Source organism: Gobio gobio (assembly GCF_949357685.1).
Source record: "Gobio gobio genome assembly, chromosome: 1".
In the NCBI taxonomy this organism is placed as follows: domain Eukaryota; kingdom Metazoa; phylum Chordata; class Actinopteri; order Cypriniformes; family Gobionidae; genus Gobio; species Gobio gobio.
The window spans coordinates 66,696,099-66,711,282 of record NC_137097.1 but is presented as its reverse complement, the minus strand read 5'-3'; the positions used below and the strand labels follow the sequence as shown (position 1 = coordinate 66,711,282).

Here is a 15,184-nt window from a genome sequence, read left to right as displayed (position 1 = left end):
CACGTAACGTTACGTTTCATTCAGTGTTACTTGCTACTGTTTCTTCGTAATTATTCGATATTTACGAGCAATTTCTGAGTGAAAATTGTTCTCTAGCCTCTAACTTTTTCAAATAAATTATATTAATCAAACGGTAGCCAATTACTTCCATTTAAAATACTATGGAAGTCATGTTTTAAAGGCACAGTATGTAATAGACCCTTTTCACGGACTGTGATGACGCGTTTTAACGGTCATCAATATCATAAATCCTGCAGCGTTTTTTGTATTTTCATAAAAAAAAAAAAAGATATATGTACATTTATAACACTAATACTTTGTATTTTATTACTTTTGCATCAAATTACAATAAAAAAAAAAGTTCCCGCTGCTGTGAGGGTGTTTATGCTGCGTTCCAAGCAGGTTTTTGAGCCCGTAAGTTACAACTTCAAACCACGACTTGCGACTTTGTAGCGTTCCAGGCAAAGTCACGCCAAACTGCCTGAGCGCAAGGAATCGTGTGGTAGTTCTATGTAAACAAAGCATGGAGGACCGTTCAGGGTGTATGCTCATTTACATTCATTTCTATCGCCAAAGGTGCTTACTCCTTGCTTATTTGAGAGAAACGGAGGAGAAAAACAGCGCAGACGACAAGAAAAGCTGGTATACCTTTTATTTTACGTTATTTGCATATTTGTTTCATAAACACTGCATCCGTAGGGGGCTGCCATTGTTGCTTCGCGGTCTATGTGACGTCAAAACTCGTAACTGGGAGTACATCGATCTAGTACGAGTTCACGGGTGGGAAATCACGGGTTTGGCTGCCGTTCCAGTCCACTTTCACGGGTAGAAGGTTGGAAAAACACGGGTTACAGGTTGCCTGGAACGCGGCATTAGTAATAGCGTCTATGGGAGTGATGGTAAAAATTAACATATTTCTCTCTTTTCACTGCCATTATCAATCTCACTCACAATTTTTTCCCTCTTTTTGAAAGTTGTGAAATCACAACTGTGGCGTTTTTCTTTTGCTATGTGAGCAAATGGGCACACAGAAAAATATTTATTGTATTCTCTCATTCACAGCTATAATATTTAACCCAACTATGACGACTTCCGCTCTGAGAAACCCGGAAATGTGAAAAGGGTCTATTTTTCGCCTCTAGAGGTCGCTTATTCAAAATAAAGGCATAGCTTGATAATGCCTTGATTTTGCGGAGCTTTTATTATGCCGCGCTTCCGCTTCTTCCGCTCATGCATATGTGATAATTATTGGCACCCCTGGTAAATATGATCAAAGATGGCTGTAAAAATAAATCTGCATTGTTTATCCTTTTTATCTTTTATTAAAAAGAATTCACAAAAATCTAGCCTTTCATTGAGGTAAAATAATTGAAAGTGGGTAAAGCACATAATAAATGCTTTTCTCCAAAACACGTAATTATTGGCACCCTTTTATTAAATACTTTTTGCAGCCTCCTTTTGCCAAGATAACAGCTCTGAGTCTTCTTCTATAAAGCCTGATGAGTTTGGAGAACACCTGACCAGAGATCAGAGACCATTCTTCCACATAATCCCTCCAGATCAAGTTCAAGAACGGCCACAGGCCGACCAAAGGGCTATATAACAGTAAAAATACAAGTGCAATACAAGTAAAAAAAAAAACAATATTTATTAATTTTAAGGCAACCAGGTTACTTACTTTTTTAAGTTAAACCAACTTTTTTTTTTTACAGTGCAGTGTATGGATCTCAGAAGTGGATCCTTCAGATTCCCAGATCCATGTTGGTGCTTCTTCTCTTCAGTTCACTCCACTCATTTTCTATAGGGTTCAGGTCAGGGGACTGAGGCGGTCATTGCAGAAGCTTCATTTTGTGCTCAGTGACACATTTGAGTGTTGATTCTGATGTTTGTTTTGGATCGTTGTCCTGAGGGAAGATCCAACCATGGCCCATTATAAGATTTAGCAGAGGCCATCAGGTTTGGATTTTTTTATCTGTTGGTATTTGCTAGAATCCATGATACCATGTTTCTGAACAAGTTGTCCAGGACCTCCAGCAATAAAAAAAATAGGTCCACGACATTAAAGATCCAGCGGAATTTTTAACCGTGGACATGGGGCACTTTTTTATCCCGGTTTGCACCTGTTTTCCATCCAGTGGGTTTGCTGCCAAAAAGCTCTTTCTTTAGTTTCATCTGACCATAGAAACGGGTCCCTTTTGAAGTTCCAGTCGTGTCTGACAACTGAATCTGCTGGAGTTTGTTTCTGGATGAGCGAGGAGGATTTTTCTTGAATCCCTCCCAAACAACATGTGGTGATGTAGGGGTTGTTTTTTTAAATATTTTTTTTTAGGCTTTCTGACCCCAAGACTCAATGAATCTCTGTTATTCTACATCTGTGATCCTTGGAGACTAGTCTTTGTCCACTGAAACTCTCCTCCTCACCGTGCATTAGTACGATATCGACACACGTCCTCTTCCAGGCAGATTCGTCACATCTTTAGTTGACTTCATTATTGCCCTGATGGTGGAAAGGGGAATCTTCAGTGCTTTAGATGTTTTCCTACAGCCACTTTCCAGAACTATATTCTGTGGTTTTACTCATTGTGATGGATGATTAAGGGAATTTGGCCTTCGTGTTTCCTCATATTTATACTCCTGTGGAACAAGACGTCATATCTGGACAATTTCATGTTCCTGGTCACCCTGGTGTGCTAAAAAATTTAAATATTATATTTATGAGATATTTTTACTCATAAAAATTTCTAGGGGTATTGGCACCCCCCTGTGTGTTGTGGCCAACGTGTTTTGGAGAAAAGCATTTATTTCATAATGTGATTTACCCCCCACTTTCAATTCTTTACTTCAATGAAAGGTTAGATTTTAGCTAATTTTTTGAATGAATGCAGATTTATTTATTCAGCCATCTTTGATCATATTTACCAGGGGTGCCAATAATTCTGACCACAACTATATATATATATATAAATATTAGATAATACCAATTTAGGTCAACCAATGACCAAGCAATGCTTGATTTTGTTCAGTCTGTGGTGTAAAAGGTCGCATTAGCAATTAAAGAAAAAACACTTCAGCAAAACATGCTCAGGTCAAAGTGTCTGAATCATTTTGATCCCAAATTTTTTATAAATTATTCTGGTAGTCACTGTATGAAGAATTTTTGTGTATAATATGTTACAGTTTACTTTATTTTGCTCTCCTCACTTACATAAATGGACTATAGTGTCCTGCACACACTAGTCATTTTATATCTGGTGTCTGAATAACTTTTGGTTTGACTTTTGTGTGTTTTGTGTGTGTGTGTGTGTGTGTGTGTGTGTGTATATATAGCCTACTTTTTTGTGTTGGCCAATGTAAAAAATTACCAACAATAAAAACCTAATTAAAATGAATTGTCTTTAAGATAATCAGCGACACCAAATGTTTTGTACCAAAACAATACAGGATAATTTCCTGAACATCTTTATGTTCTTTACACCACCTCCAACATATTTACTTTAGTAGCTTATCTTTTGACGTCAATCCACGTCATGCATCGAGATGTCAGTCATTTCGCGGTATCTTCACTTTATAACACTAGAGGACAGCAGAGTCCTATGAGACATGAAGCTGTTCTGCGCCATGTAGAGGGAAGTAACAGAATTATATATATCATAAATTATGACCACACCCACTTTGTTGTTTGTAACTTTATTCATTCATATTCATTTTCAACCCATGATTTGTTCACCCTCCGTCTAAAGTGAATTATTCATCCTCACTTTTTAAAATGTCCTTGTAGGACACAAAATGTGATCACGTGATTTGCAATAATGACAGGCTACATGAATAGAGTTGAAGTGAAGAAATGACAATCGGCAAGTTGAAATATTGTCTTTATAATTATTTTTAAAATAAACATCTTACATGAACATTTTTTATATAATTGTTGTTGTTGTTGTCGTAAAAACTCTATACATCACAGACTTTAAAGATAAAACATAGTGCTTTATTACGAACAGGCACATTTAAAATGCTTTGTATAAAGTTTGCAATAAATTACAATCAGCAACATTTGATAGAAAACATTTGGCCTCTTTTTGGTCATTGCACATAAAACCTCTCAGTCTGTTCATAATTACAAAAGAATGCCATGGGTGTTATGCAATTAAACAAAGCATTCTGTTTTTAAATAAGAAAACATTGCATAGGCAAAGTAAAAAAGTAAAAATAAAAATCATCACGTTTCAGGGACACATTAGGTATTAAAACAGCTAAAATAGATTATTTTAACACAACTACAGTAAAAATGGGATCTCTCAAAACACAAATTTTAGGCTTAACGGTCTGAATTTACTTTTCATTCAAGGCATTTAGAGCGACTTGCAAAGTCTGTCTGTATGATACATTTGGAAATGTTTGAAGAAGTCACAGTGATCTTGTTTTTACAGGTGATCCGCCTCATCCTCAGAAACAGAGGAGTCATTAGAGAGATATTTCAGTTAAAGTGAGACATTAATCAATTTTAGACCCTATTTTACAATACAGGGTCATGGACACAATCATCGCTGCAAGCTGAAAATGAGAACAGAGAGAGAAATAAATACCATTAGTGTCACAGAGATTCATTAAAGGGCTTTGTATTTATATTTAGAGTTACAGTTAGGTATATTATGGTTTGTAATTATTCTCCTAACAAAGGAAATAAATGCATTACCCATCAAAGACAACAGGGAATCAAAATATGCTACATTTATTTCTTTATGGGACCGTACACACCATCTACTTTTCAATGGTTTTTCAATGTAAACACATGCTAGGTGGACGTGTTTGACCATTGCGTTCGTGTCTCACATCTCTTGCAGCGTCTCGTACTTGACATGGCATTATAAAAACATGGCACAAAAAAGCATCTCTAGACCTTGCGGGGTGTATTTTTATACCTCTGTCTTGCTTTTTTTAACCAAAAAAATGCTGTCTGTGTGAATCGGCCCATATAAATGTCTTTGGTCATTACTATTAGGTGCATGTTATTAGGAAGAAAAAGATGTTTGTTTTTGTAATCTTTAATAGATTGAGAATGTGAATACGTTTCTCCACGTCTGACTTGGACACATAAGCTTTTTTTTTTTACATGAAACTGGACAAAAATTATATAAAAAAATATCAGTTTATTCCCAATGTGAACTCAAGTGAGGTCAAGTGATGGAAATGTAGAATATTACTACATACTGTTTCTAAAACTATTTTTAACAAACAGTAGGCTGCAATTGCAAGTTATAAACTCGGAATTGCGAGATATAAACTCGGAATTGCAATAGAAAAGTCAGAATTGTGAGTTATAAACTTGGAATTGCGAGATATAAACTTTCAACTGTGAGAAAAAAGTCTGAATTGTGGGTCTAGTAGTTCTCACTTTTTTTCTCACAATTGTCATAATTTTCTCACAATATAAACTCGCAATTGGAAGTTATAAATTCGGAATTGCAAGTTGTAAACTCCGAATTGTGATATAAAAACTCACAGTTGCAAGGTAAAAAAGTCATAATTGCGAGTTTATAGCCTATCTCGCAGTTTTCTCTTGGAAATTGTGAGTTAAAAACTCGTAATTATGACAAAAAACTCAACACTGGTTACGCTGTTACCCATAGCGTCAAATCAGTGTCTGAAGCATGTGTGTAAACACAATTATTGGCCGACGATACAAGCCGTCACTTGTAGAGCGCCCGTGAGTATAATGGTGCGTTCATACCAGACGCGAATGAAGCGTTTCGCGCGACTTATTTACATGTTAAGTCATTGCAAAGGTGCGAATAGACATTCTGGGGTGTGATTCCCGCGAATTAGGTGGCACGAATGACGCGATTCGCACAAATTGAGCGAATTGAGCATTTGCCGTGTGATTCGCGTTGAAAAATGTTAACTTTGGTGTATATTCGCGCTGCGTTAACCAATCAGGAGCTTGCTCTAGTAGTGACAACAATGAGGACAAAATCATATGTGGATACCTGGAGCTGTACATACTTTATAGAAATAGGAATAAAAAGGATCTTGCTTGGAAGAAAGTGAGTGAGGAGGTCGGACAATCTGGTAAGTTGTAAAAAATGCTACAATAAAGGGTGACAATAAAATTGTCATGTTTACACACATGCTTCAGACACTGGTGACACTGATGATGTTCCCGATAGCATCAATCCAAGACGCAGTGTTGATTTCCTCTTTCTCAGGGAACCATGATTACAGCCGTAACAACTTGAGAGATATAAACTCGGAATTACGAGAACCTTTTATTTTTTATTCATTGGCGGACACAAGCTTCCATGGTAAGCAGTATGAGATTTCCTCACTTTTATAATGATATAGATATAAAGAGTGTCCAGTACCTCAAGAGCAGCGATGCCCAATGCTACAGCTATGATGATAACTGCATTATCGTCTACCAGCTTCTTCAGTGCTGGGAAACAACCTGGTATAGTCTGAGAGAGAGAGAGAAAAGAAAGATACACAAATATAAAGTTCAGAGAGTGTACAAAATTGATTGGAGACCACATATGAATAAATATAATATTGTCCTCAAGCCTCACCGAATTCATAGCTGCGGCCTCATTGCAGGTAACTCCACTACAGCACTGAAATGGGTAATTCCTGGTTTCATTCACAAATTTTGAATTTGTGAAATCTGTATAGTTGTTGAATCCACAGCACTTCAGCTAAAGAAGAAACCAATGAGAGTTAGATTTAACATCACCCTAATTCAGCCAGAAGTTGATATTACATTCCTTGGATTATATTCCTTATGAATCACAGGTCTCCGTGCATAGGTGTAAAGAGTACCTGAAAACCATACTTGAGTACAAGTACAGATTTCTTACAGCGAAAACGACTCCATTACAAGTTACCAATTCCAATAAAACTTGAGTAAAAGTCTCTGATTTTAACAGTACTTAAAGGGATAGTTCACCCAAAAATGAAAATCAGCCCATGATTTACTCACCCTCAAGTCATCCTAGGTGTATATGACATTCTTCTTTCAGACAAATAAAATTGGAGTTTTAATAAAAATGTCCTGGCTCTTCCAAGCTTTATAATGGCAGTGATTGTTGCCTCATTTTTGAAGTCCATAAAAGTGCATCTATCCATCATATAACTGATCCACACAGCTCCAGGGGGTTAATAAAGGCCTTCTGAAGCGAAGTGGCGCATTTGTGTAAGAAAAATAACCATATTTAAAACGTTATAGACTAAAACAGGGGTGTCCAAAGCCAGTCCTGGAGGGCCACTGTCCTGCAGTTTATCTCCAACTTGCCTCAAACACCTGTCTGGAAGTTTCTAGTATGCCTAATAAGACCTTGATTGGCTGGTTCAGGTGTGTTTAATTGGGGTTGGAGCTGAACTTTGCAGGACAGTGGCCCTCCAGGAGCAGGATTGGACACCCCTGGACTAAAATAACTAGCTTCCGGCAGAAAGCCGTACGCAATCCTCCGCCATTTCTCTTTAAAAATTCTTGTTTTAGACTCTAATTCATGACTGGTGTTTAGTTTTGCTCTATCCCCTGCGTTCATCAATACGCATGCGCCAGGGGTTCAAGGGTCACTCTTTCGCCGTGAATCGATGCATACGGCAATCCGCCGGAAGTTTGTTATTGTAGTCAATAAAGTTGTAATTATGGGTATTTTTCTAACATAAACGCGCCACTTCAGAAAGCCTTTATTGACCCCCTGGAGCCGTGTGTAGCAGTTATATGATGGATAGATGCACTTAAACGAGACATCAATTTACTGCCATTATAAAGCTTGGATTAACCAGGACATGTTTTTAATATAACTCCGATTGTATTCGTCTGAAAGAAGAAAGTCATATACACCTAGGATGACTTGAGGGTGAGTATATCATGGGCTAATTTTCATTTTTGGGTGAATTAACCCTTTAAGTATTTTACTCATACTAAATATAGGCTCAAAGATGCACTAGTCCTCGACACCTGAGAGACATACCAGTGAAAATAAGAAACAATTGATTTGTAAGATGAGACATTTTCTAAAATCAAAATAAAACTGAACACCCCATTATTGCAATAAATCATGGTCGACACAATAGACTTTTAAACGTCTACAAACTCTCAAGTCTCACTTAAGAAGGCCATAAATAAACCAATATCGTTCAAAAAGGTCTCGTCAATATAGCGGATAAATAAAATAATGTTAAGTCAAATGAAATAGTCAAAGCCTTTAGGTTTCAAATAGGTTTCAGCCTCATCAACGGCTGCAGTTATGTCCTCATCTCATAGGCTAAATCAAACACTTGCGATTTCAGCAATTACCTGCTAATGCACTCGCATTCACGTAAAGTAGCCTTGTTGACATGTTTGGGCGAGTAAAGGCAAAACGCACAAGATATAGTACCTTCAATGCCCTTAGAAACAAACTACTGCAGAAAAAGTTAGGTGCCATGCAAAATGTACTGTGTAATTGCATTACTCAACACTAATGTATTGGAGTAAAAATGACATTCACTTGTTCAAAAGTGTAGTCAAGTACAGAGTAAAAGTTGCTAATATCTTTGATACTCAGTACAACTACAAAGTAGCCAAAAAGATATTTAAGTTTGGTAACTAATTACATTTACTCAAATACTTTACACCACTGTCTCAGTGTGACAAATGTTCAATATTAAAATGGAAGAATTTTATGTATTAGTTTACATGAGAGTGTCAAGAGTCTGTATACGTTTGAGAATGTTTCTGTAGTAAATCTGAATTCCTTTTTAAAGTGTCACAAACCCCTTTCATAGTCGTGTTCCAGAGTCCAGTAACATCTGCGTTTGACCCATAATCTTTTCTGATGCTTTTCACAGCTTCATCTCCCAACTGCTTTATGAGGTTTTCTGCCTGAAATATACAAGGTTTGAATGGTATGTGATTGAGATAAATAAAGGCTTTTTACATTCCGAGTGCCTTGTTTCTTAAGTAGGTTTGAGTATTTCCTTCCGCATGCACAATGAGGTCTGTGGAAAATATTACGTGTACAAACTTACCACAGGCTTAAAGACCAGAATCACAATCGCTCCAGCAACTTCAGCGATGAAGACAATCAGAATAATGACGAAGAACTGAGGAGGAGAGAGATTGAGGGACAAATTGAATGAATGAACAAATATGAAGTCCACAGAACAATATGATGGGGAAACTTGAAAAGATCTATCTAAAGGCATTTATAATGTGACAAAAGATTTCTATTTCAAATACTATTCACGTTTGAACTATTGTTTAAAGAATCCTGAAAAGAAAATGTATCAAGGATTCAACAAAAATATGAAGCAGCACAACTGTTTTCAACTTTGATATTAATCATAAATGTTTCTTGAGCATCAAATCATCATATCAGAATGATTTCTGGAGGACTGGAGTAATGATGCTGAAAATTCAGCTTTGATCACAGGAATTAATTACATTTTAACATCAGTTATTTTAAATTACACATTTTACTGTATTTTTGAACAAATAAAGGCAAATAAATGCTTAATGCTCATTTTTCCTGAGCTTTTGGTTTACATTTGAAGGTCTAACACATATAATGTATATATCTAATATTATATTAGATATAATTTATATATCTATTATTATATCATACATGTATAAATACCTGATGGTTAGTGAGGATTTTAGCTTAAGGTCAGACACTACAGGCAAAAACATAAAGCCTTTTCATTAAGTGTTTCTTCAGACTAGTGGAAAGAACACATCCAAAATACAACTTTAAGTGTTTATTTTATAGCACTTGTATCTATTTGTGTCTGATTCCAATTATAATACATATCTTTAAAGGCCGTTATCTCAAAATTAGTTTTTTCTCCTGCACTGAGCCAGAAATTTCTGAGGCGGTTGTTCATATATAATTTGCCTGATGATAAACAGCATTTTATTCCTTAAAAAAAGTTAAAGGGTTAGTTCACCCAAAAATAAAAATTCGGTCATTAATTACTTCCCCTCATGTCGTTCGACACCCGTCAGACCTCCGTTCGTCTTCGGAACAGAAATGAAGATATTTTAGTTGAAATCTGATGGCTCTGAAAGGCCTCCATTGGCACAATGCACGGTTCACTCTCAAGACCCTTGAAAGGTACTAAAGACGTCGTTACAAAGTCCATCTCACTACAGTGGTTCTACAATAACTTTATGAATCGGCGAGAATAGTTTTTGTGCGCAAAAAAACCCTAAATTACGACTTACATAGTGATGACGATTTCAAAACAAGGCATCATGAAGCTTCGAAGCGTTATGAATCAGTGAGTCGAATCATGATTCGGATCGCCTGTCAAACCGTCAAACTGCTGAAATTTGGCGATTCAAACAGCTAATTCATAACGCTTCGAAGCTTCATGGTGCCTTGTTTTGAAATCGTCATCACTATGTAAGTCGTTATTTAGGGTTTTTTTGCCGATTCATAAAGATATTTTAGAGCCACTGTAGTGAGATGGACTTTGTAACGACGTCTTTAGTACCTTTTAAGGGTCTTGAGAGTGAACCGTGCATTGTGCCAATGGAGGCCTTTCAGAGCCATCAGATTTCAACTAAAATATCTTAATTTCTGTTCCGAAGATGAACAGAGGTCTTACGGGTGTCGAACGACATGAGGGTAAGTAATTAATGACAGAATTTTCTTTTTTGGGTGAACTAACCCTTTAAAGATAGCCATTGACTTCCATAGTACTCTTTGTGGCGAGGTTGACGAGCGAGAGACGCGGGAGGAGCGAGACCCACGAGAGAGATGTGCCTCGCAGGTGACGCTCATTCTCAATCATGCACCGGTTCCGCTCGCTCCTCCCGCGTCTCTCGCTCGTCAACCTCGCCACACTCTTTTTTCTTCCTACTGAAAGTCAATGGGGTCCATTAACTGTTTGATTACCAACATTCTTCCAAATATCTTCTTTTGTGTGAAACAGAACAAAGAAACTCGTACAGGTTTGAAACAACATGAGGGCGAGTAAGTGATGACAAAATATAAATTGTTCCCTATCCCGTTCACTAGAATTCTAGTAGGCTACACTAACTGTCCTCTGAGAGGCTGATATCATGGAGCAGTTGGAGTTGTGTAGTTGGCGTACCAGCATCAGCATACACCTGCTCTCTCGGATCGCTCCACAGCAGCCCAGGAAGCCCAGGATGAGCAGCACAGCGCCCACCGCGATCAGGAGGTATCCCACGTTCAAGAGCTGCCCCAGCTGACCTGAAGCTCCTGGTATGTTCTGCAGAAAACCCAGGATAGATCCACTGTCCACCTTCACCCAGATCCCCACACCCAGAATAGCTGCTCCTGCCAGCTACACCACAAAAACACAGACAAATCGATTTTTGAATTAGAAACTGGAATGGGTTTAAAAACATCACATCATCATACAGCAGCCATATCAAGTCACAATGGAATCAAAATGGACAATTTTTTATGGAATATTGCAGTATTTATTCAAAATGATTTATCCGTACACATCATTTTGTTTTTAATTCATGTTCCCTCGTAATCTTTAATGAAAATAACTTCCCCCTCCCTCTTGCAGTGACATCTCTTCTCGTCATGTCGTAAAGATGGTATTTACAAGTTGAACGCACATAAACACCACTACAATGTCCTAAATGCGAGTGGGAAGCTCTGGATTTTCTTTACGCCCTGATCTTTACGAGTTGAGCGTGTGTCAGTGAGAAACATGGCTGAATGCCACAATACTTAAGGGTTTTTAGCAGTGATATTGTCAGGCTTTTCTTTTTACAGCAATGTAAGCTAATTGCCTGCACACAATATGATAGCATTATAATATAACAATATAGTTTGTAACGATAAAGTTTACAGTGGCTTTAAAAATTCATTAAAAACATAAAAAAAAGCAAAGCGCACCTGATGCATTACGTGTTATTCAATTTCTAGAAGTACAGTTTATGAACCTTACTGTGTTTTTGTGTAGTTAATTAAGAGAAGGTACACTGCCATCTTGAACGCACCTGCCGTCATAAACACGACTTCCCACCTCGTAAATGCAAACTTCCAAGGATGACTTAAAGTCCCACTGAACCGGAAGTTGCAACTGATTTTATTTCAGTGCTGTGATGTATTTCCAAGTGAAACGGAATATTGAATAGAGGGCAGGTTTTTACTTACATTTACATTTACATTTAGTAATTTAGCAGACGCTTTTATCCAAAGCGACTTACAAATGAGAGCAATAGAAGCAACAAGAACAGTCAAGGGCAACAGTATGCAAGTGCTGTAGCAAGTCTCAGTTAATCTAGCTCAGAACACACAGGACAGTTTTTTTTTTCTTTTTTTTTAAATAAATTAGACAGACAGAAAATGAATAGAATGATAAGTGCTATTCTTCAGCGCTCCTCCTCTCCATCTCTCGCTCATAGCAGACTAACGGTTGGAGGGGAATGGTTAAGGATATTCAAACCCAAGCCTTCAAACTGTCGTCATCGGAAAGGGAACGCCATTCCAGACCGGAAGTTACTTTTCAGATTTTGATTAAAGATTACCACGGCAAACTATTTTTTTCTGTGTATTAACTTGCACGAATTAGTTGTTCACCCCAAGACCTGTAATGTGGGCTAACAAAGTAAATAAGATAGATTTTGATTTCATGAGGACTTTAAGTCTGGAACACACCAAGCCGACGGTTGGCCGACTAAGTTTTCTTGGTGTGTTCCGCACGAAGTTGGTCCTTGTCGGCTACTTTTCGGCCGATTCGACATGTTGAATTGGCGTCGGTGCTCGTTTGTCAGTCGGGCCATCTGATCGTTTTGATTGGCTGTTCAGCTAGTGAACCAGAGCACGACAAAACCAAAAAAACAAAAACAAAACAAAAAAAGGGACCGTCTGTGGTGAGCGAGATTCCGAGCTGCGTTGTTTATATCCCTGTAGCTCTTCCGGTTTCCCGCTTTGAATAACGAAAACAGATACTGCCACCAGCTGGTACGGAAAGGTATTTCCTCTTACGCAGGCGCAGAACAGACATGCTACTTGGCCGTCAGATTTCGAGCGTCGGCTTGGTGTATCAGGGCAACTTTGGACCCAGATATGAGCCGACTCCGCAGTCTGCTTTAGACGCACCATCTGATAATGAGGGCGGGGCAACCTGTCACTCACAATAGCAAAACCACAACCATCCAAGCATCCTATCAATTCCTGATGTACCCGCATTCTCTCTTGTTCAATAAGCAGTTTCACTCGAATATACGTCACAACAAAATATGTTGCAACTTCGTCTTTAAAGGGGACCTACTGTAGTATGCCAATTGACCGTTCGCAAAGACCCGCCCCCTTTAGTTACTGTTGCTATGTCCGACAAGCCATGGCGCTCTCACACCACACACACGTTCTCACGTAGAGAAAATACATCGCGGAGCAAAGAGGACACTGACAACACGCCGACAGACAGGACAGAGCAAGTTACTTTTGATATGACACAAAGTCTCAACTTTGAAATTGTCATTTTTTAAAGGAATTTAAACAATAAATACCGTTTTGTGTCTCTCTAATGTGTCGTGATCGCTGTAGTGCCTCAGTTAAAGCTGCTCGTGAACCAATCATCTCTTCCTTCTAGTTCATTGATAAGCATCAAATAAACATGAATGAACACTAAAAGAAATGTTGTTTCAACCGCGGAAAGACGTCAGCACACACCGTTTTTCAAGTTCAAGTCCACCGACTTTAATCTACTAACTCTCCGGAACGCTTTGTCGGACAAAACAGCAGATTCGGCGATGTGATTGGTCAGATCGCCTGTCAATCATACTTGCAGCGAAGGGTGAATTATCAAAGTCTTGATTTTGTGGTCTACTAGAATAGGTTTTCATTCTTGAATGTAAAAAAAAACAAAACATTATTTTTCACATATTATGACATTTTTTTGCAGCACCTCTCTTCTCTGGGTGCTTCTCAAAACTCAAATTGAGGCTTCCTCGTTTCCTCGCTCCTACGTCCTCGAGCCAGTGATCCGGAAACCAATCGAACTCTTGAAGGACATCTCAATTTTGTAATTGCACCGCGAGGAGGCGAGGAATGAGGAGGCAAGGAAGCTTCCTGAGGAGTCATGAGCGAGGATACACAGGCCTATCCTTCCCTCACATCCTAAGGGGGTGCAGCTGAGACGCAAGGAAAGGAAACGAGGATGCACAAATAAGAATTGAGAAGCACCCTCAGTCTGTCAGTAACGCTCTGTTTAGTTCCTGTCTCTATGAAGCCCCTCCTTCTGAAAAAGCACAATGTGCTCTGATTGGTCGGCTGGATCAGTGTGTTGTGATTGGTCAATCGCTTTAGCGTGTTTGGGAAATGCCACACCCCTTACCATAACTGTGAATACCAACCAATCGGCAACCTCCCGCAGTCTCTCTTGAAAGCAACACGGAAGTGACTTAAAGTGCAATTCATTGACTGGCCACTAGAGACAGGGAGTCAAATCTGTATCTCCCCCATGTTAGAATGGCCAACTTTACAGCAAAAAAAATATGTTTACAGCCTGGTATAGTAGTTTTGGTCTATTAAGCTAATTTTGCCCTTCATGACAACTTTTTTTTATCTCATTCGTTTAAATTATATTAAGCCTTAAAGTTCTGCATAATTAAGGGCGTGGCCACTTGAGTGACAGGTGGATTGCCACTATGGTCGAGCTAGGCGGGCGTGGTTTCAGCAATCAGTCACCTCAGCTCCAGCCACGTCCCGCATCTTTGCCCATTTTCAGTTATCCGGGAATGACGGATGGCCATGGCGGACTTTAGCCTTCAAAAATGCTCTTCAGAAACCTACAGGTGACGTCACGGACACTACGTCCATATTTTTTTTACGGTCTATGGTATCAACACACTACTAACTCACCTCAACCAGGCCACTCCCCTTTATTTTGCGCATGCCTTTGGCGGGAAATATTTTAAATGACGGATATTGTTACGTGTTTTTTTCCTGGAAAAAATCTCAAGACTACAATGTATGAGGGAGTTCAGAAACAGTGTGCACTGATATAGAGAATAACTCTCTCAGGGGTGACTTTGTAGCTTTGCAGACACTTTTCATGCTCAAACAGCAATATTACATACTAAAAAAAGCTGAAAATGTAAAAGAGCATAATAGGACCCATTTAAATGTGGGTCCTATAATGCCCTAAAATGTATTTGGACCCCTAAGTCACACTTAAAATGGCTGAATGTCATTGTCGCGCTAGATAT

General features: G+C 38.5%; 1 protein-coding gene across 1 annotated transcript in view; it reads right to left on the bottom strand.

The window, feature by feature from the left end:
• Positions 1–3,674: 3,674 nt before the first annotated feature.
• Positions 3,675–15,184, bottom strand: part of tspan34b (tetraspanin 34b) — a 43,706-nt gene continuing 32,196 nt past the window's right edge. The window contains exons 4-9 of the mRNA XM_079831534.1: positions 11,080–11,295; positions 9,010–9,084; positions 8,756–8,863; positions 6,561–6,686; positions 6,360–6,452; positions 3,675–4,551 (exon numbers count right to left, since the gene is read on the bottom strand). Of these exons, the coding sequence (XP_079687660.1) occupies positions 4,492–4,551; positions 6,360–6,452; positions 6,561–6,686; positions 8,756–8,863; positions 9,010–9,084; positions 11,080–11,295 (678 nt within the window). The 3' untranslated portion in view covers positions 3,675–4,491. The remainder of the gene's footprint in view (positions 4,552–6,359; positions 6,453–6,560; positions 6,687–8,755; positions 8,864–9,009; positions 9,085–11,079; positions 11,296–15,184) is intronic.